The following is a 22657-nucleotide window of genomic DNA, read 5'->3' on the forward strand; positions in this document are numbered from 1 at the left end:
TCCACAGTTTTATTACCAGCAATCAGCATCTTATATCCAACAACTTCTTTCCTATACAGTATACATTCTGCAAGGTGACACTTTAGGAATGCTATTTTCTCTGACATATGCAGAAAGGAACTGTTCACATTAAGATTTTTATCTAAGAGGTTCTCCTACAACGGCTCAGGAAGGCCTCCAGAAATGGTCCTAACTTGGAGACACCTTGGAGTTCAGGAGCGACAGGATTAAGCACTAAACATCTTTATGATAAAGGGCCAACATCAGAAGCAGCAGGAACCTTGTAGGACAAATCACCACCATCACTCCAAAATGAAGCCAATTATCTATGATGACCATGCTGCATCTTGGAGCAGGAAACAAAATTTGGTTTAAATATTCTTTTAGGAGAGATCAATATTATAAGAGTAAAGGAGAAGCCATTAAATGTGGGCTTGGAGGTAGAAGAGCTGGCGGATGTAGCTCAGTAGTAGTACAGTCAGTGTCTAGCATGTACAAATAATTGTTCAACCCCTAATAATGCTGGTGATGCTAAACAAGCTTGTAATCCTAAGACATCAGGCATTCAAGGCTTATAGTTGGCTCATAAAAGCCCGTTGGTCTATATGAGAATGTCTTTAAAAAACAAACATATAAAGATATAGAACTCCTATCTGCCAAGTGACACAATTACGGGCCCCCTTTATATCTCACCAGCAAAATTTCTCCCTCTCTTCCTTGCACCCTCTCAGTGTTTGCACACATTCAAGATGGTGGTGGATCAAGACAGCGAAAGAGGTCAGCTCTCCTTCGCACCATGGGCGCGGACGCCGGCTGCGCAGGCGCATTCCGGCTTCCCGGGCCGACCTTGGCGGAGCGCGCCTGCGCAGTGGGGAGCAGTTCGTGGCTAGGTTCTGGGCGGGCTGCAGTGTCGGTCTGACGGCGGCCGGAGCGGCTGTCTCGAGTAAGATGAGGCTTCTGCTGCTTCTGCTGGTGGCGGCGTCGGCGGTGGTCCGCAGCGAGGCCTCTGCCAACCTGGGCGGCATGCCCAGCAAGAGACTAAAGATGCAGTACGCCACGGGGCCGCTGCTCAAGTTCCAGATTTGGTGAGTACGTGCGTCGACCCCCGGCCGCCCAGCCCCGGCTTCGCGGCCTAGCCCGTTCGCTGCCTCTTGCCCGACAGGAGAGCGCGGTACCGGCGCCCTTCCGCATGAGGCCCGGGATCCGGGCGCTTCCTCAGGCCGCCTCTGCCCTCGGGGCACTGCCCGTGGCCCTCGGCCGCCTCTGGAGTGCTGGGCTGGGGCTGCAGGCCTTTCCGAGGCGGCTGCCTGCGCGGGCGGCAGCGCGGCGGGGCTCCGCATCACTGCGCGCCGGTAGCCCGGCTCGGCTGTGCGGCCGCGCTCCGGGGACGCGAGGTGGAGCCCGCCGCTTCTGAAAACCGCGGCTCGGCTCCGGCTCCGCGGCTCCCGCTCGCCTCCCCGGCAGCCTTCTACTTTGAAAGGTCTTGTGCATTCATAGAAAAAGGAAGGGAACCTGTCAGTTTTCGACGCCACTTAGTAATTGACTTTGTTGTTGAAGCAGGACAGGGATCCATTTTACTAAGGTCGGGGAAGCTTTGAAAAGCGCCGATTTAAAAAAAAAAAAAAATCACGAGGCTGGAGAAAGTGAAACCTCAAAAGATGGTGTTTTCTCGGGATGGGATGTCAGATTAGTAATTCTTTTCAGAATCTGGATACTTTGCAGTATTGTTATTGGCCAGAATCCATTTAAAGCCGACTTCTCAAAACGTGTACCAGTTAATCTTAAGTTTAGATTTTTACTTAATTGTTTCGCTAAATCACTGAATACGAAGCAAAAATTTAAAAGATCATTTAAACCTGAAAATCAGAAAATAAGTTGGGGAGCTTTAAGTTTGGCGTGAATATTTGGTGATTTCTTTCTGGTTACAAACAAAGTTCCCTGCGAACTTCATACACGGATTTATCACACCACAAGTCGCTGCTGTTCCACCGACCTCTACTCCCCAGCTCCTCATACTTTTTTTCTTTTTTTGAGAAAGTGGTAGCTGTTTTACCACCTGACAAAGATGGCTAATGATTAACTGTGATAGTTAGGATTTAACTAGGTTTTAAAAGATTTAAGTTTTCAACTCAGTGTAGTATTTTTCTATCTCCTGTTCTCTTCTTTGAACTCACACGTTTTCAAAGTACTTTTTTGCGTGTGCCTTTGCTTGCATTGGAGTTCTTTAATATCTGTGTGTATAAATGTATTGACGTGTGTGTGTGTGTGTGTGTGTGTGTGTGGTGTGTGGTGTGTGTGTGTGTGTGTGTGTGTGTGGTGTGTGGTGTGTGTGTGGTCTGTCAATCTGTCACAGTGCCCATGGAGAAATCAGAGGACAACTTGCAGGAGTTGGTTCTCTCCTTTCACCACGTTGGTCTGGAGCGTTGAACTCAGGTCCAGTTTCCAAATCTCTCTGATACAATATTTATTTGGATTCTTGTTACAGCTTTACTACGTGCATTTCCCTTAAGATTTCAAAAAAAAAAAAATTAAATAAATAAATAAAATTAACATACTGGTGATAACTGTAATCTCAACAGGGTCAGAAGGATCAAATTCTTAAGACCATCCCTGGCTACATAGATCAAAGCCAGCCTGAGCTACCAACCACAGCCCCTGTCTCAAAAGACAAAAATGACGAAACCTACCCACAACAACAGCAACAAATGGAGTGGAAGCGGGCACTACAGTTTTTTAGAAACCTCATAGTAGTTTTCTTTTTTTCCCAGAACTGAGGACCAAACCCAGGGCCTTGCGCTTGCTAGGCAAGCTTTCTACCACTGAGCTAAATCCCTAATTCCTTTTTTAAATCCCTAACCCCTATAGTTGTTTTCGTTGTATTTTTGATGATTAGTATTTTTTGTAATTTAGGTTCAGACTTGTTTAAAATGTCACATAAGTTTGTTTTGCAGTCATTGTAAACCCTTTGTTGTTTTAGAATATATACATTAGAAGTAGCTTTATTATAATACCAAGTTGTTAAGTTTAGCTTTCTGCTCTCCCCCTAGAGATTAATCTGTTCACAGTAAATGAATAGGAGGTTTCTGGTTTTAACAGACTCTTAAACAGTTACTTGCAAGTTTGTGAAGAGAGAAAAAACTAATACAACTGAGCATAAACACATGAAAAAAAACCTTAAATTTCCTTTGAAATTTCAGTGCCATAAAACTGGTTATTTTTTTTTCAACTTACCTGTACTAAAGAAGTTCATTTCAATTGATTCTTGTGTTTTATACTTATTGTAAGTACTTTTTCATAAATAATTGTGGGTCATTTTACTTGCCTTCTGGTGTTACCACTTTTGCAGTTGCTAGTAGAACAAAATAGCAACACCATGCATCATGGAATGAATAATGGGATATCTGTGCTCTTGTGCCTTCCCAACAAGTGTTCATTCAGTACCTGCTGTGGCCATAGCTAAAGATTTCACAGTGCACCAGACAGGGCCACCCAGGAAATTTCCAAAAAATGGTACCATTTTGTTCTCTGTATCTGAGTTCTCTTCTATCTCTGTATTGGTTCGTTATGTTAGTTGATTGAGCTTTTGGTGTCTGTGGTTTCATACTGAGTATTTGGATGTTTAAATATAGAATGTTAAAAAGGAAGAACTCTAGTCAGACCTTGGCCTAAAATTCTGTCTCACTTTCCCGAATCCTTTGACTTATGGTCAGTATATTCTGGGAGCTGCCCATAGGCATGACAGGTCTTTATTTTCTTTCACATATGATTTCACATCCACTAGATCTACAGTTCCTACAGTCTAAAGAGGTAACTCTTTAAAGTTATACTTCCTTGAGCATTAGACAGTTAAGTTACTGAGAATAGTAGGTTAAATAAAGTTAAGGTTTCAGAACATTAGAATATGCTGATTTTTCAAATTAGCAATTTAGTTATCACTGCCATAATTCTAGGATAGCCAACTCCTGCCTACAGTTTTATGAGATAAGTGAAGCAGGTATTAGGAAACTAGATTTTTATTTAAATGTATGCTGTCTCAGCCTTTGCTTTCATAGTATAGTATAAAGAAACCGACCAAATACTGAAGGAACTGTAGAGACAGATGCTCAGCAGTTAAGAGCTTGCAGCCCCAAGTTTCCAGCACCTTTGTCAGGCAGTTCACAACTTCCAGTAATTCCACCTCCAGGGTGTCTGATGCCTGACTCCCAGAGGCACCTGCTTGTACTCTTCTCTTCTCCACAAAAATACATAATTTAAGAACCTTTTTAAAAGGCCAAAACTGATTTATATGTTGATACTGATCACGATTAGTGAAATGCTGAAGTGGAGACATTGTGGGCCATATTGGTTAGTGGACACTTGGTATTTGCACACTTAACAAACTACTGTTTTACCTACTTGTTGCAGGTATATTATGTTGTGCATAGAATTCATTTCTTTGCTCTTGTGGTGTTTATAGGCAAGAACAAACTAGCATATAAAATTGCAATTCTGCTAAGTGTTGTTAGGGAAAGTCTGCTGATAGGAGAATGCCAGTCTGGAAGGTTTCCTTGAAGAAATGAACTTGTGCGTTGGGGGTGGGGTGGAGGGGTGTTGTTCCTCCTCAATACCCCAGGAGCCCCATCTTGTTTTTTGAGACAAGGTCTTGGGACCTGGCATACACCATCACTCCTGGCTTTTTTGCTGTTGTTAGTGCTAGGGATTGAACTCAGGTCTATATGCTTGCTTGGCAACAAGCACTTTCAAAATGGAGTCATCTCCTCACCCCTTGAACAGAAATCTAATGAGATCTGTTTCTGTGGAGCTTTGTAAACCATGGCCTTATTGAAAGAAAATACACTTTGCATGAGAAGCCCAAGGCTCTTATTGACTTTAAAGAATGCATAGCATAGACCCTTGAGGTTTCAGCTAGCCTCAAGAGAGGCCACCTGGTGTTATTGTGGAAAAATTTTTTCAGGGGGCAAGAATGGAAGGGAATATGTTTAAGAGGGAAGGGGCTTTTTAGAGTTGTCCAACTGAGAGGTGATGGAACTCTGAACAAAAGGTAGTAGTGGAAATACCAAGAGGTTAGAGAGGTCTTAAAGAGGTAGGTAATTTAGCAGCATGAGGTGGTGAATTTCAGTTGGCTCTCTATATCTGTTAGATCCATATCCATGGATTTTGCCAATCTCAGATTGAAAATATCTGCAGAGGGTAGTGTATTGCACTGTACTGGCTTTCTCCAAATAGCAGAATTCCACTGTGTTGAGTATTAAAGTACTCCACTGATGCTTTCATGCATACAGGAAGATGTGTGCAGGATGTATATAAATGCTGTGCTATTTTGTATTAGATCTAGATGAGCACCTGCCACTGAGCTCCCCAGTGGACTCCACAGATACAGTGGAGAGAGGCAAGGCTCGAGGGAGGAGTTGTCAAGATGCTGAGCTGTGGAGTGATGAGTATAGTATGTGCTCTCTGAGCTGTCTCTCCGGCCTGCAGGTCAGCTTCTAGTGTAGACTATAATTTTGAGTCTTTTGGTTACTGTTTCTGCTCTTTCATTTTGACTTCACCCCCTATAGTCTTTGAGGCCTTTTCTTTTCATTGTTGTTTTGAGACAGGGTCTCCAGTCTATCACTCCTTATCATGGAACTCTATGTAGATCAGGCTGGCCTTGAACTCACACAGATGCACCTGCCTCAGCTTCTGAAGTGCTGGAATCAAAGCTACCACACAGACTCAGTTTTGTATTTTATTTTTTATTCCTTTTATTTTATTTTATTTTATTTATTTATTTTTAAGAGAAACAGTCTTGACTATGAAGACTTATCCGTTAGAGAGCCGTTAAAGTGTTGCCAATGGTAGACTTTTGTCTGTTTAAAAAAAACTAAAATGGGTGGAGTTTGTACTGCTCTGCTATAGTTGGTCCTGTGATGCATCTCCTCTCCAGCCCTTTGCTGGAGTGTAGACGGTAGTTCCAGTTTGGTAGGTTGTTACTCAGCCTGCCTCGGCCTAGCTCAGAGTAGTTGTATGTGGGGCATGTTATGTCCTTGGCCTCCATGCCACCTAACCAAGCTTCTAGATTTCATTGTACCACTGCCGCCATTCCTGTTCCCCACAGACCCTGATGCGCCTGTACTGCTCCAATCTCACCAGCACTTCTTTCTCTAAACGTTCAGTGGCTAAGACTTCTGCTTGCTCTTCCAGAGGTCCTGAGTATAACAAGTCTTTCTCTATCCTGCCAGCCAGCTCCCAAATAATGACATGGAGACTTAATATTAATTATGAAAGCTCAGCCTATAGCTTAGGCTTGTTCCTGAGTAGCTCTTATATCTTAAATTAACCCTTTTTTTGCTTGTTTGTTTGTTTGTTTGTTTGTTTGTTTTTTGAGGCAGGGTTTCTCTGTGTAGTTTTGTGCCTTTCCTTGAACTCACTTTGTAGACCAGGCTGGCCACAAACTCACAGAGATCCACCTGCCTCTGCCTCCTGAGTGCTGGGATTAAAGGCGTGTACCACCATCACCTGCTGAATGAAGCAATTTCATTGGTGGAAACTGTTCAGGTTAATCTCTGAAAAATATATAATTGCATGGACCCATAAAGCATAGCAGTTACCTTGTATTTTGGTCATTTGAATAGTCTTTGTTTTCAAGTTCCTGGTATAGCATGAATCCTAATTGGTCTTATAATAAAAACCTGGAGCCAGATATTGGGGTAAATGCTGAAAAATCAGAGGAAACAAGCCACAGCCACTTTTCACCACGCCATCTCCTCAGTTCAAAGCCGAAGATACTGTTTCCTCAGACTGAATGTTCCTGAGTCCTCAGGCGAAAGGACTGAGTTCCTGTCTCCTCCCACCTTATATGCCTTTCTCTGCCCAGCCATATCACTTCCTGTCTCAGCCTTCCTAGGCCTGGGATTAATGGCATGTGTGCTTCCCAAATACTGGGAGCAAAGGCATGAGATCCCAAATGCTGGGATTAAAGGTGTGTGCCACCTCTGCCTGGCCTCTATATTTAATCTAGTGGCTGGTTCTGTCCTCTGATCATCAGGCAAACTTATTTGTTAGAATACAAACAAAATATCACTATATCACGGTGCTTTTAAATGTGCCCTCGTTCAGAAAAAGAGAAACCAATGAAACTGATACACTTCCAGAAGTATTTACCCATAACTTATCAGATATTCCTAGTGAGATGGAAGATACAGATGACTTTTGACAATTCCGGAGACTATTCTACCAATTCTACTGACAGTGAACTTGTTAGACCTGTAAGGAAGCACAAGGTGGCAATGCTTTCAAGTGATTCAACACTGATGAAGCTACTGATAATCGTCGGTCTGACATTGTCGCACCACCATGCTTACAAATGTTTGAAGGTCATGCTAGAGTCACTACATTTCTGTTTCTGTGTGACTCTATACCCTCTGTTACCAATCTTTTTGAGTGATGAATTGTTTGAGATGTGCAAAGAACTGTCCAACTATCATAATCAAACCTCAATGAAATGCAAAACACCATCTACAACACTAAATGGTCTCTGTTTACACAGGACATCAAGAAATTCCTTGGCTTAATTATTCTGATGGATCAAATAAGAAAAGATAGCTTGAAAGACTATTGGCCAACAGATCCTGTGATATGTACCCCTATATTTCTACAGACGAAGATACCGCCATAGATTTGAGCAAATATGAACATTCTGACATTTCAGTAATAACGCCAGAATGGACAGTAGTTCAGGGAGACTTTAAAGATCCAGCCTGTGCTGGATTATTTCCTGCATAAGTTTTGAACAGTATACAGACCAAAGCAACAGTTGTCTTTGATTCCATGAAAAGGACGTTTAAAATTGTGCACGTACAACCCAGTGAAAATAACAAAGTACAGTTTACTTGTTTGGAAGGTGTGCTAGAGTGACACTGGCTATAGCTGAAATATGGAGATACACACTGCTGAAGGAAAGAAATTGTAAGAAACTGCTCTTTCATTCCTTAGAACCTATCTTGGCACATGGCATCATATTTACCAGGATAATTATTACAATGCTATATCTGCTGCTGAATTGCTGCTACAAAACAAAACTAGAGTCTGTGGGACTATTAGGAAGAGTAGATGTCTATCACCAAATTTGAAAATGGAAAACATCAAGAATGAAGAAAGGTGATGTATTATTTTCCAGAAAAGGTGACATTCTTCTCCTAGCATGGAAAGAGAAGTGGGTTGTCTGAATGATATCAGTGATCCATGACACTTCTGTCTCAACAACAACAGGAAAAAAAAAGAGAGAGAGAAAATATTATAAAACCTACGTACATCAAGGAATACAATGCCCACATGAAAGGCATTGACTGTGCAGATCAGTTCCTCATGTGTTGTTCTGCTCTAAGGAAAAGATGAAATGGACCAAAAAAGTAGTGCTGTACCCTATAAACTGTGGACTTTTCAGTTCATTTAGAATGTACAATGACCGCAATCCACAAGCAAAAATGAAGTGTAAACAGTTTCTGCTGTCAGGGGGGAGAGACTAGATAACATATGACAATAATGAAGGCTCTCCAGAACCAGAGACAAATATGTCCAGCTCTTCCCCTGGGGGTTCAAGGAGAGCACCTCGTAAAAACTGTCAGGTGATATGATGACACAATACTATATGTTAATAAACTACTAGGAATTTTGTTTAATTAGTTGTTTAATTGTTTAATTAGTTTGTTTTTGTAAAAATGTTAGTAATTATTGAAAAAAACACACACAAAGTGTATTATGATCTGTAGTTATGATGATTTAAATAATGTGCTGTTTGCCCAAAAACATGCAGTCCCTGCATATATCTTAGAGATTTCTGTGTGGTATGAAATGTATTAAATGAGCTGCATAGGTACAATATCCTAAACAAGAGTAGAAACATACATATACAGTATAATGAAAATAACCTTAAATTTGTGTCAATATACAAAAATCCATACCAGTGTAAAATATTTGAAACTAGTGGTTGTTCAGATGTAGACTCAACAATCCACCCTTCTATCCATCCTTTCTATACTATATTCCTGCCTCCATTCCCTTCAGAAAGAGGTCCTTGAATCTAATCTCCTTTGTTCAGTTTTTTTTTCCTGACTATTACAAATAACAACTTGTAACCAACCCCTCAGATGATGGCAAACATCCATAATTCACTAAATGACCAAAAACCACCCACCCCACCTCTTGGGAATGTGGGTTCTATGTTCTCTAGACTGCTTTCTGTTCTATGTTCTCTAGACTGCTTTCTGTTATTTGAAGGCAACAGCATCTTTGTGGCTCCTGAGAAAAATGGAATAATGATCAAGTCCTGGAAGAGCTAACTATATTATTTTTTGTTTAGTCTCTATGATTGGAAAGTGTAGAGCTTATCTGAAGTCTTGGTTGGATAGTCTGTGAGGCTGTATCATCTCAGCTAGTTTTGAAGTTGTGGATGTAGATTTTTCAGGAAACAGGAACAGACATTCTGTGAGGCTGGATCACCTGGGCTACTTGCCTTTATTGGTGTCTGGTCCTTTTTTTTTTTTTTTTTTTTGAAAACACATATACTTTTAAAGGTAACATATATCTATATTAACACAAGTATGGAATGTGCAGTGTTCATAAGTCAAAGATGATTTTTGCTTTTATGTTTGAGCAGGTAAAAGGCATCTGTTAACTTTATAAGTCTGTTTGGACTGTATAACCAAACCACTATCCATGCCATATGAAAGGATGGCATGTAATAATAAGTCATGAAGACTGTAGCCAACAAGATTTATCATGTCTCATCCAGTCTCAGAGTGTTCCCATGTCAAGGGATCAGCTTATACATCACCTATCTTGTAGTCTTTTGGGCCTTTTCCCTCATGTCTGCAGCCAAGAATCTTAGGAGGTCTCCCTGGGTCAAATCTGATCTTTATTAATTTTGAAGAGAAGTGTTAAGTTTTTGTTTCCTGTGGAAATAGAAACATAACCTCTCCTCAACTCAGTGTATTTTCTGACTTCCATTTTGAAGTTAAGATATTCTTAAAATATATAGGTTGGTTTAATTTAGCAGTTTCCATAATCCAATGTTCTGAGCAGTTACTGTTTTTTGTACATTAGCATTTAAAAAATTCAGTCAACAAAGCACCATATAGGATCCAGACATGCTGTGTACTTCCCATCTTTACATGGCTTATTCTTTTTTATAATTACTGTATTCTCATTAAATATTTTATGATTAAACTATTTTTCTATGTTTCTGTGTTGTACCTTTTTAGAGGTTTTCTGTGTCTGGACTTGCCTTTGCTAAGTGCATGCAGCATTCTCCGACTGTGTCAGCCATTATGTGGCTCAGCTTAGCACGTGGCACTGGCACATAGTGCTGGTGGCTGATTCCAGCCCGCAATCAGTGGCCAGTAGCTGTGCCTCTGTACTGGCCCACCTGAGGGACTGCAGGACTAGGAATCCACATCTGACTCCTTGTCCAGAACTTTTTAAAAGCTTTTCTCAGGCCCTGTGTTTGGATATTTGAGCCCCATGTTGGACACCATAAGTAAAGAGTCTTTCTTTGTCCCACCAACCAGCTCCCAAATAATGACATGGAGATTTATATTAATTATGAAAGCTCAGCCTATAGCTTAGGCTTGTTCCTGACTAGCTCTTATATCTTAAATTAGCCCATATTTTTAAAAAGATTTATTTATTTATTATGTATTCAGTGTTCTGCCTGCATATATGCCTACATACCAGAAGGGCACCAGATCTCATTATAGTTGGTATTGAGCCTTGTGGTTGCTGGGAATTGAACTCAGGACCTCTGGAAGAGCAGCCAGTGCTCTTAGCCCATATATATATATATTAATGGAAGCTCATATTTTTAAATCTACGTTCTACTATGTTACTTTTTACCTTTCTTTATTCTGTACCTCTGACTTATTATGCGTCTCCCAATGTCTCCTGTGCATCTAGATTTCTCTTCCTCTCTTTCTCTGCCTATAAGTACCACCTATACCTTCTGCCTAGCTATTGGCCATTCAGCTCTTTATTAATTCAATCAGAAAGTATCTTGGCAAAGACTACATTGTAAACAAATATTCCATAACACCTGAGTTCAATTCTCAGCAACCACATGGTGGCTCACAACCACCTATAATGGGATCTGGTGCCCTCTTCTGGCATGCAGATGAACATGCAATGTCCATATACATAAATAAATCTTGAAAAAAAAAGCCCTCTGTTGGGATATAGAAACCTAGGGATGGGGCACTTTATGGTAGGTGGTTCCTTTTCCACTTGCAGAGGTGAAGGATGACTGTCAAGTCTCTCTTAAGACCTAGCTCTGTGAATTTTCAAATAGGAATTTTCCAGAAGCAAAGTTCAGGTAATTTTTCTTATTTTGTCCTTTCTCTTTACCTTGCAATTTTCTTCTAGATCTCACCATTAGTCATGGTCATTGTTAGTGTTTAGTGTGCTACATTGTGTTTTCAGGACTTGGATAAGAATTTATGAACTAAAATTGATCTTAAACATTTTCAGGCTAGGTGTGATGGCACATACTTACCATCCCAATGTGAAGTCAAATGTGAAGACAGCCTAAAAATTTAATGAGACCCTGTCTCCAAAGAGAAAAAGATTGGGGTGCTGTTCTGTACCACAGTGCTTGCCCAGTATAGTAGTAGTTTAATATTTTAGGTGATTGTGACTGGTAGAGGAAAATAAGAATCGGAGCGTAAATAGGTTAAAGATTCCTATAGTGGTTCTTGTAAGAGTGAAAACGGGTTGGGGATTTAGCTCAGTGGTAGAGCGCTTGCCTAACAAGTGCAAGGCCCTGGGTTGGGTCTTCAGCTCTAGAAAAAAAAGAAAAAGAAACAAAGAATGAAAACAAAGCCTAGGTGTTTTGTCATCGTTCTGTGTTCTGAAATCACAGTGCTTGCTTTCAGAGGCCACAGAACTTCTGTTGTTAAACTTAGCCTCTGTGCGGCACACAGGCAGGCTCTCCCTTAGCTCTGTGTCACTCGGTCTTTCACCTGGACTAGTTCATTTGGAAGGTGGTTGTGTAGTCTATGTAGAGTTGTCTTCATGTTGTGTCTTCACTACTCCATTCAGTTAATCTAGTACATGAGCCCATGTTTATTATTGCCAGTTTTGCTAATAAAGAGGAGAGAATAGAGATTATTTTCTAAAAAAGGTTAAATCCAGATAGATTATGACCTGAGAAAAGAGTAGAAGAAAGTTATATATAATAGTGAAATTACAGCTACATTCTCACTTTAACACGTGTTTGATTTAGGCACTGCATTGTGGGCTTGCTTGTGTGTTTCCTTATAATTGTTCCCCAGTTTTTGCTGTGTATTTGTCTCTCTCAAATTAGATTGTAAGCTCCTTCAGGAGACTGAAATTTAATCATTTAAAGTACTGTTGTTTTTTTTTCTAGTTTTCTAAAATAAACATTTTTCTGCATACCCACTGTCACTTTTACATGGTTATCTTGAGAATACAGGTGCAGTTGGATAGTGCAGGTGTTCTCCTCATTAGACCAGAGTGAATGTATGGCAAAGAAAGTTAATGGACCTGCACTGTTGCTAGTTGGAGAACATATTTCCTAACTCCATCCATCGGTCCATAGTTAGCAGCCCTCCCTTAGTACTTCCCATAGTACTGTTGAAAAATTAAAACATAATTTTTAATTTATTTATTATGGGGGGGTATGCATGCACATGCATGGAGGTCTCTAAGGCCAACCTTAGAGAGTTAGTTATCTTCAGCATAGGTGCAGGGATTGAACATCGGTCATCAAGCTTGTGTGGCAAGCACTTTTACATGCTGAGCCATCTCATTAAACTAGAAATTTTTTGTGTCTGTCAGTCTTTCTAATCTGAAAATTCTTGGCTTTATCATCCTTTGAGGAAATTGACTGTGGAGTCAGATACGTGTGTTGATGGGCTCACAAAATTTGGTTTCCCGTCTGGCTCTGTCTTCTATTAGTCTTATGACTATGAACAAGTTAACCCTCCTTTCACAGGCTTGCCTTGTTCTAGAGCCTGCTTCAGTTTTCATGGGAAGTCAAAAGAGAAATGAGAATTGAGAGTGGTGACTGTATTTTGCCCATCTTCTTGTCTTGCCTGTGGTTAAAAAGCCATTTTTTGTTACATTCTGCATTTACCTCAATGTGGTTTTAACTTAAAACATTCTAAATTGTAATCATTAACCTTTTAAAATGTAATTGTTGTGTATGTGTATGTTTGCATGTTTGCTCTCACACAGGTATCTGTTCTGTGTAGGTCAGGCTTGACAATAAACACCTTTGCCTGCTGAGTCATCTTGGCCAGATCAGTTTGCTTTTTGACCCAGTTCAGGTTCTGTACTTTACCCTTTGGAAATATCCAATTCAAAAAAGTTATGTATTTGCAAAACAATGAGCTTTGGGGACTATTATAATACTCAGTAGAAAGTGAGACTAACAGTACAAAGCAAACGTATGACTTTAGAGTCAGCTGGCTAGTGTGCTGGAGACTCCTAGGAACTGTATGTGGATGGAAGGGGACGTGGTGAGCAGGAGCACAAGTGAGGCATGGCCCTCTTGCTGGCAGTTCTTAGACGTTTCCAATTAGACTGTCAGTCTTAAAATTCTAACCAACCTGTTGGGAGGCTTAATCTGAACCAAATGGAATAAGCAGAAGACTTAATAGTTGGTTTGGGGCTAGGAATGGGTAGACTAACATGGATTTGTATGAGAAAAGGTTTTTGTGTGTGTGATAGTGGATGATTTGAGGAACAGAGTTAAGCAAGAGTATGATGAGAAATGGAGCATTTGTTGGCTATCGTAGAGCATTTTAGGGAAAACTACAATTTAGGATTAGGAAAGATTTCATTGAAGAATAAACAGACTTGAAAGGTTTCTCTAACAGTTTAAGTATTTATGTAGACGAAATACTTCTGTCTACAAAACATGTTAAAACTGATTCTCAATTTCATGGTTCTTTAAATAAACCAAACCTATATTAACACTCATGAAATGTTGCTTCTGTGTTCACTAGATTCTGGGTGCTCCAAAGAGCAAACAGTAAAAGATTGGTCTGGTCCTCAGTAACAGTGTGTTTGAGGAGAGTTTGGTCTGGTCCTCAGTGACAGTGTGTTTGAGGAGAGATTGGTCTGGTCCTCAGTGACAGTGTGTTTGAGGAGAGTTTGGTCTGGTCCTCAGTGACAGTGTGTTTGAGGAGAGTTTGGTCTGGTCCTCAGTGACAGTGTGTTTGAGGAGAGTGTACACACACACACACACACACACACTCTAGAACTGAGTAAATCTTTTTCCCATGCTGTGTCAAAGAAGACCCTGTGCTTTTTTCAACTCTGCCAATTTAGTTCATTAGTTAGGGTTTCTGTTGTGAAAAGACACCATGGCTATGACAACTCTTGTAAGTAAAACATTTATTTGAGATGGCTTGCTTATAGTTTCAGAGGTTCGGTCTGTTATGGCAGGGAGCATGGCGACATGCAAGCAGACATGGTGTTGGCTACATCTTGAGCAGAAGGCAACTGGAACTGGTCTTAGACCCTGGGCAGGATCTTGAATATGGGAGATCACAAAGCCTGTCCCCACAGTGACACACTTCCTCCATCAAGGCCATTCCTACTTCAACAAAACTACACCTCCTAATAGTGCCACTTTCTATGACCTTATGGGGGCCAATTACCTGCAGAGTATCACAGTTGCCTAACTAGGTACCAACATTTCACTTTTCTCTGCTCTATCTGCTAATTATAAACAGGTATCTATTTGTACTAAACTCAGACCTGTTATAAGTTCTTAACCTCTCACTGCCTCCAAATTAAGGATTAAAACTTGGGTAGGCTAAGGGATATGGCTCAGTGGAGTGGTTTCCTATCACAAGGATTGACCGCAGCACCTAGGGAGGAAAAAGAGGAAGGAAAGGGGCTGGGGGGAATGACCAAAATCTCAGGCCTTTGCCGTTAGGGAAAAAAATCTGACTTCTCCCTACCCTCTCTTCTACTCCCTTCCATTCCCATTTTCATAACCACATGGCAGAGGGTTAGGTCTTGCTTATGGGACACAACCCCTGACCACCATTACTCATGTTCCAGAAATTCACGACTGCTGTAGGATAGTTTGAAATTTTCTAGAAATGAATGTGCGTTTTTAAAGTTATTCTCTATCAAGTAACATTTAACGCCAGAATCTTTGGGAGAAGTACAGTCAAAACATTTCAGTAGGACTGAGAAGAAAAAAATACACACTCTAGTCTTTGGATTCGCTGTTGGTCTCTCACAGGTCATGCTGCATGTCTTTGGGGCCAGAGTCACTTTCAGAACTTTTCAAATACACTTCCAGGGCTCTGTATAAGCAGTAAGGAGTTGGAGAGGATTTCTGTAGTCTCTACAAAGAGTCAATTGATGTAAGAGTTTGATATGCAGACATATGTGCATTGGTGTTTGCTGGTGTCTAATCCAGAGCAATGAAATCTAAATGTTATAACCAGCTGATTTATTCACTGGGAAAATAAATATACAAAATTTGTAAGATGGGAAAACAAAACAAAACCTCTGTTATCCATTGTCTAGGGTCAGTCATTAATTGTGATGGATTCTGAAAATTTTTAATCTGATAACTTTTAAACTTTCTTTGACTTTAAGTCTATATACATTCAAAACACTTAATGGAAACATTTCTTTTTTGGCAGTGTATCCTGAGGGTATAGGCGGGTGTTTGAGGAGTACATGCGGGTTATTAGCCAGCGGTATCCAGACATCCGCATTGAAGGAGAGAATTACCTCCCTCAACCAATTTATAGGTGAGTGAATTTCAATGACTTGAATACAGTCTTTCAGTTTACAAGGTTTGTAAATGGGCTCATTCACCTTTGCTGGGTTCATGTAATTTATTTGTTTATAATAATATACAGAGAATGCTACTTTGTAAATAACAATGGGATGATGACTTTTAAAGATTTATTTATTTATTATATATACAATGTTCCGTCTGCATGTATTCCTGCAGGCCAGAAGAGGGCGCCAGATCTCATTACAGATGGTTGTGAGCCACCATGTGGTTGCTGGGAATTGAACTCAGAACCTCAGCAACCAGTGTTCTTAACTGCTGAGACATCTCTCCAGCCCAGGATGATGACTTTTAAAGAGGTGTTTCCTCATATACTTTATGTTGGGAAGTTAGTCGCACCTTCTGAGCATGCATTTTACTGAGGCATCCCAAATTTTCTAGAAAATCAATGATACTAAATTTAATGTAATTAATAACAGATTTTATATCGAGAAAATGTCTTCATATAAAGTTTAGTTAATAAATTTCAGAATTGATAAGAAATTGAAATTGTAGTTTCTGATTAACTTGTTTCTTTTCTTTTGATAGACATATAGCATCTTTCCTGTCAATCTTCAAACTAGTATTAATAGGCTTAATAATTGTTGGCAAGGATCCTTTTGCTTTTTTCGGCATGCAAGCTCCTAGCATCTGGCAGTGGGGCCAAGAAAATAAGGTATGTGGCTTTGGTGACTGGGCTTTTAAGTGTGGTGGGGTGTGTGTGTGTGTAGCATACATTTTAGATCTTTTTTTTTTTTTTTTTTTTTTTTTTTTTAACTTGGAAGCACAGGGACAAATTTCTTAGATTTAAAGAGAAAGAAGCTCTGTAGAACCGCAGCTGCCTGGAGTAGAGAAGGAAAAAGCTGTGACGTTTAAGCTGGTGTGGAGATGAGATTCATGTTTGGTTGGCAGCCACATGGTAGAGAGGGATGCTTTAAAGAAAGAGTAAGGAAGCCCAGACATTGGGGGAACGTCCAAAGTGTTAAGGAAAACATGCTTAGGATAGAGAAAAAGAAAAAGGAGAAGTTATGTCTTAATGTTGGATTTTTCTTATTCAGCCAGGTGGGCAAGCTTATTACTGCATGGCTGCAGCCTGTGAGCTTCTGCCGACTAGTCTTCTTTTTATCTTTATACTTAACATCTTTTTTTGTTGTTGTTGTTGAGTCATTTACCATCATCAGAAATGGATCTGATTTTATTTCTTTCTTGAATGAGAATGTTTTCGATGCTTCCCTTATGAAGCGAAGTTCTCTGGGGAGTGCTCTAGCTTTGCCCTTTAGTTCTAGCCTTAGTACCATTAGCAGACTCCCATTTGGTGGTTCTTCTAGAACAGGCATTTGTTAACATAGCCATTCTTAGATGTCTTTAGGAGAAACATATCTCTGCCCCATTGTTAACCAGATGTGGGTTTGCAGTTCAGTGCTTAGATGTTGTGTACTGTGCTCACTTACATATAGCACATAAGTATAGTTGTCATTCTTGGTTGATCATAGAAGAGCCAAGAGGTAAAGGTATAGATCTTGTGACAATGCGTTCTGTGTACCTATGAAAAGCTGTGACATCAAACACCATCTGGCTCAAATAGAATAGGCAGGCAAGCTCTTTCTTTCTCTTACGGACATTTACTTTCTGAAATAATGTGTTATAATGTATATCTTCACCATATCCAACTTTTCATCCAGTGATTTCACTGAATTAAAGCACTTCTCTCTTTTCAAGGTAGATTTGCCTTTGAAGGATAAATGCATGTGCTAAGGCAGTCTAAGCCTACAACGGCTTTAAAATGATTTCTTTAAACTTAAGTAGGTTGTATGCAATCTACATAAAGTTGCTGGTGGTTGCATCGCTATTCTCTTGCGAAGACATTTTACATAATAAAATTGGTAAAGTGAACCATTCTAAATGGTATTTTTTTATTTAACTTCAGTTATTGAAATGTTTTAGAGATTCTATATATAATATGAATACTGTATGTAAGTTCTTTACCATGTAAAGAGCTGTGAATTTTTTCTGGTGTGTAGATAATTTGTGAGGTGATATTTTATATGGATGCTTTTAAAGTATATTAAAAGAAAGTACTATCAAATTAAGGTTGAAACTGTCAAAACAAATGAATGTGTCTTATGTTTTGTGCTGTTTGATTTCTAGGTTTATGCATGTATGATGGTTTTCTTCTTGAGCAACATGATTGAGAACCAGTGTATGTCAACAGGTGCATTTGAGATAACGTTAAATGGTAGGTTCCGAGTAGTGTGCATTTGTGATGAGTTATATGCTTAATAACAAACAGGCTTTTATTTTTCATGAGAAACTTTTTTAATGTCCATATAAAACAGTTCATATGATAGATTAAAAATTCAGGAGAAGAATATTAATTGCTACTTGAGTTTCCAGAACTTCTAGATGATTTGGCTCCCATGTGTTTTCTGTCTGGCTAATATTCTACTCCATAGCTTTAAAATAAAACCTGTATGATGATTCCTGAGTGCATACCTTTAGGGTACTGCAGACCTGTTTTGAGTGCTTTACTTGAGAATCTTTAAGATAAACGACTTCAAAATAAGCTCTTAGCTACCCCTCTGGTTCCTGTGCTGCTTTGATTCGCCTCTGGGGTTTTTTGTTCCTTTAATTGTTCCATCATTTGTCCTCCTAATTTGCTCAGAAACCTAGGGTAGCCTTCCATTATCCCCTCCACTCCATAGTTAAGGGATTACCAGGACCTCTCAAATCTGTCTCCTACATTGCTTGCAAATCTACTTCTGCTAATCTTCCCTGCTGGCATCCTAGTCCGTGTTACATGACTTCCCTGTTCTCTGAACAGTAAATTGGCCTTTAACGATTTTTATTTTTTTGTTTTTTGTTTTTTTAAAAAAAACAAAACAAAACAGTTTTTCTCTTTGTAATAGCCCCGGCTGTCCTGAACTTACTCTGTAGACTAGGCTGGCCTTGAACTTACAGAGATCTGAATGCTGGGATGTTGTTGGTTGTTTTTTATTCTTTGGCTCTTTTGGGGGCCTGCCACCTAGATCCCAAATAAATCACACAGATGTTTATTCTTTTTTTTTTTTTTGATTGATTGATTTATTATTATGTATACAGTATTCTGTCTGCACATATCCCTGCAGGCCAGAAGAGGGTGCCAGATCTCATTACAGATGGTTGGGAGCCACCATGTGGTTGCTGGGAATTGAACTCGGGACCTCTGGAAGAGCAAGCAGTGCTCTTAACCTCTGAGCCATCTCTCCAGCCTGATGTTTATTCTTAATTATAAATGCCTGGCCTTAGCTTGGCTTGTTTCTTGCCGGCTTTTCTTAAATTATCCCATCTACCTTTTGCTTCTGGGCTTTTTCCTTCTATTGCTTCTGTAGTCTTACTTTCACTCTTACTCTGTGGCTGGCTGGGTGGCTGGGTGGCTGGCACCTAGTGTCCTCCTCTCCTGTTCTCTTGCTCTTCCTTCCTTTTCTCCCAGATTTCTCCTATTTATCCTCTCTGCCTGCCAGCCCTGCCTGTCACTTCTCCTGCCTTGCTATAGACCATCAGACACAGTAACCCAGCTTCACTGAGTTAAGCATATTCAACATAAAAGAATGTAACACATCTTTGCATCATTAAACAAATATCCCACAACATAAACAAATGTAACACATCTTAATGTTCGGCAACACTGGGATTAAAGGCATGCACCACTGCCCAGCTTGGGTTCTTTTGTTTTCATGTTTTTGTTTGCTTTTTCTTCTTACAGTGAAGTTTTTAATAAAGATTTCCTTGTGTCCCTTGAGTGGCTAAAACTCCTTAAACAAGTTCTTTTTCAAGATAAATGCCAGTGTATTCAGTGTGAGCAAAGGTCCTGCAAAATCTAGTTTGGGGATCAGCCAGCCATGGTTGTGTATTCATATCCTGTTGCTTGTCTGGTTTCATTTGAACACAGCTATGCCCAGTTTTAAAATGAGTTTCCATTGCTGCCTTCAGGATGTGTGAGTTGAATGACTAGGACGGATATGCTTCCCTAGGCAGAATGTTCAGTTCCTGCTTTGGTGCAGTTTGTTACCCCAGTCTAAATTTCTATGCCTCTTCAGTCTCTCATGCGATACTTCCTTGTAACAATAGCCTGTGCAGGCCCACTCTCCTTTCTCTCTTTTCACCTCGAACGTTTGCTACTTCCACAAGCCTTCCTCTAGCTCAGTGGCTTGTCTTTATTTTTTTCATCTAGCTTGACTGCTGTGCTCCCCTCACCAGTGAGCAGGAGAGGCTGGTGTTTACACTCCTAGCACTGTAGCACTCTGGTTTTAATCTTCGGACATAGTATCATTTTGTGGTGACTTGGAATGCCCAGTGGTTCCTTCGCTGCAGTGAAAACTCACTAAGAGGAAGAAGCAGTGCGCTTCTGTATCCCTGATTGTATATGAAACTCAGTAAATATCTGTGGGGTCAATGTCTATTGTGGAATCATCTTTAATGTGTTTTTGGGCGGGGTGGGGGTGCTGGCTGTTTGTTTTGTAGATGTGCCGGTATGGTCTAAGCTGGAATCTGGTCATCTTCCATCCATGCAACAACTTGTTCAAATTCTTGACAATGAAATGAAACTCAATGTGCATATGGATTCCATCCCACATCACCGATCATAGCCCTACCTATCAGCACTGGAAACTATTTTGTAAGTAGTTTAAAAATACAGTAGTTATTTATAGGTTTCTATTAATTTTACCACAAACACCAGTAGATGCAACATATATTAGCACTTCAATTTCCCACCAGATGGAACAGATGGATATTCCTTCAAACTTTGAACTCCTAGTAGCCAGAATTGATGTGTCTTATTATAGTTTGTAGATGCATAGCTTCTCCTTACTTTCAAATAATTAGTTCCTAAACATACGCATTATTTTTAACATACATTATTTCTAAAATAGAAAATTTATGAGCAAATGTGTAAATGTGAAGAGGCTTGGTTGGCTCATGTTTAGTAGTGTCATTCTCTTTTCCTTTCTGGGTTAGCTTCCCAAGAGTTGGTATAAGAGTGACTACTGAAATACAATATTCTTTTTTTCTGTTTGTTTCAGATACTAAGGGATTTTGCAAGAGCAGCGTGACTGACATTATGAAGGCCTGTACTGAAGACAGCAAGCTGTTAGTACAGACCAGATGTTTCTTGGCAGGCTCGTTGTAACTCTTGGAAAACCTCAGTGCAAGATAGTTTTTCCATTGCTGGCACATGCTGAATTCTGCACATACATGGAGTGCAATGATACTGTGTAGCTTCCCCGAGCCCACTGTTAATAGTTTCTTCTTCTTAATGTGGCATTACTACCTGTAACTCTTTTCTTGGTCATATTTGAGAAAATACAGAATTGAGTTACAACTTGAGTTTATTTCAAAATGTGTGTTAAGCTTGTTTGTTTTTATATGAACTTTTTTTTAGTAGTTTAACGTCAGTTTTCTTGGGGAAAACACCTAAAGTTCCCAAATAATTTATGAAAGTTTATCAGATAGCTCTAATTCGGTCATGCTTAATATATAGTTTGCAAAAAACTGGAGATTGTGAACAGTAAATTATATAGGATTGTGGGGGGAAATCCAATATCCAGAGTACTCTACTGTGTGTGTGTTTGTGTGTGTGTGTGTGTTTGTTGAGTGTGTGTGCATGTGTGTGCGCTCAAGTGTGTGTGTGCTTGTGTATGTGTGCTTGTGTGTGTGTGTTTATCAGGAACAACAAAACCAACTGCTTTTAAAATCCTATTGTGTAGTTCAAATGTCTTGCCTTGACGAATCTAATGAATTGATTAATGGGCCTTTATACTAAACTAATAAAAAAAACTGAGCATATGTAAGGTAAATGAAGGTTTATTGCTCAGTGTACCGGTTAGCATTATTTTTAATAACTATCTGCCTAATGCTTTGTTTTTGACTTACATATAATCTCGTAAAGGACATACTGTAGATTCACACACAAGTAATGAGCTAATTTACTGTTTTTAGAACAGTTGAAACTCACCTCACTAAAGAAAAAGTCAGTGAAACCTCTTTACAAAGTATGTATTATGTAAATGGAGATCACTTGTCTAGTAATTGAATTATCTTAACATCATATATCAGAATTTTATTGTATTTGAAAGACAAAATTAAAAATATTTTTAATGTTTTCATATTGTTCCAGAGTTCTAAAAAGCAACTTAGAGTTGATAAAGATAATAGGAATGATTTAGCAGAAATAGAGACATAATGTTGAATAGCAGCTACATAGCAGCCATGGTAACCGACAGGGGTTAAGTGGAAGAGCCAGATGTAACCCTGGATTAGTGAGTGAAGTTAAAGAGCAAACGGAAGGATGTTGGTGCCACCTAACTCTTAAGTGGAGTCTACTGTGATCTTCAGATGACAGGAAGATGATCGTCTAGTGCTGAACTGAAGGAAAGTGATGCAATGTTACCCTCTGATTAGGATTAGAGCACTGCTAGCCCAGGTGCTTCTGGTGATAGACATTGCCATTTAAACTCAAGTTCCTTAGAGGTTATGATTTATGTGTGAATATATATATTTTTGACTAGGTCTTAAAACCTTGTTAATATGGTTGCCTACTACTCCAGACTCCATACCTTGTAAAGTTGAGCATCAGAGGGGCCTTTCTTCAAGTAGTGGACGTTCCATTAATGACACAGTTAGCTTTATGGCACATAGACATTCAGAATTTGGGCCACGGGTGTTTATGTGTACATGACAGGTCAAACTGTGAAGCACTTAAAGTCAAATCCAACTTTCTCCATGTTTGCCTTAGATCGACTCTGTCTCCTAGTTAATAGCTTTAACTGTCTTAAACATCTAGTAAAACTCAGCTGTTTTATCCATCTCTTTTGTTTTATG

The 22657-nt window shown here is 39.7% G+C and overlaps 1 protein-coding gene across 1 annotated transcript; it reads left to right on the forward strand.

Moving 5' to 3' along the window:
- The first annotated feature begins 854 nt into the window (after positions 1-854).
- Selenot (selenoprotein T) lies at positions 855-21163 on the forward strand. Its single transcript, XM_036190744.1, has 6 exons — positions 855-1085; positions 15663-15773; positions 16349-16475; positions 17948-18035; positions 20300-20453; positions 20860-21163. Exons 1-5 carry the CDS (start codon positions 949-951, stop codon positions 20422-20424), a joined length of 588 nt encoding a protein of 195 aa, XP_036046637.1. The 5' UTR covers positions 855-948; the 3' UTR covers positions 20425-20453; positions 20860-21163.
- The last annotated feature ends 1494 nt before the right edge of the window (positions 21164-22657 follow it).

The sequence above is a fragment of the Onychomys torridus genome, chromosome 6 (assembly GCF_903995425.1).
Source record: "Onychomys torridus chromosome 6, mOncTor1.1, whole genome shotgun sequence".
NCBI lineage: Eukaryota > Metazoa > Chordata > Mammalia > Rodentia > Cricetidae > Onychomys > Onychomys torridus.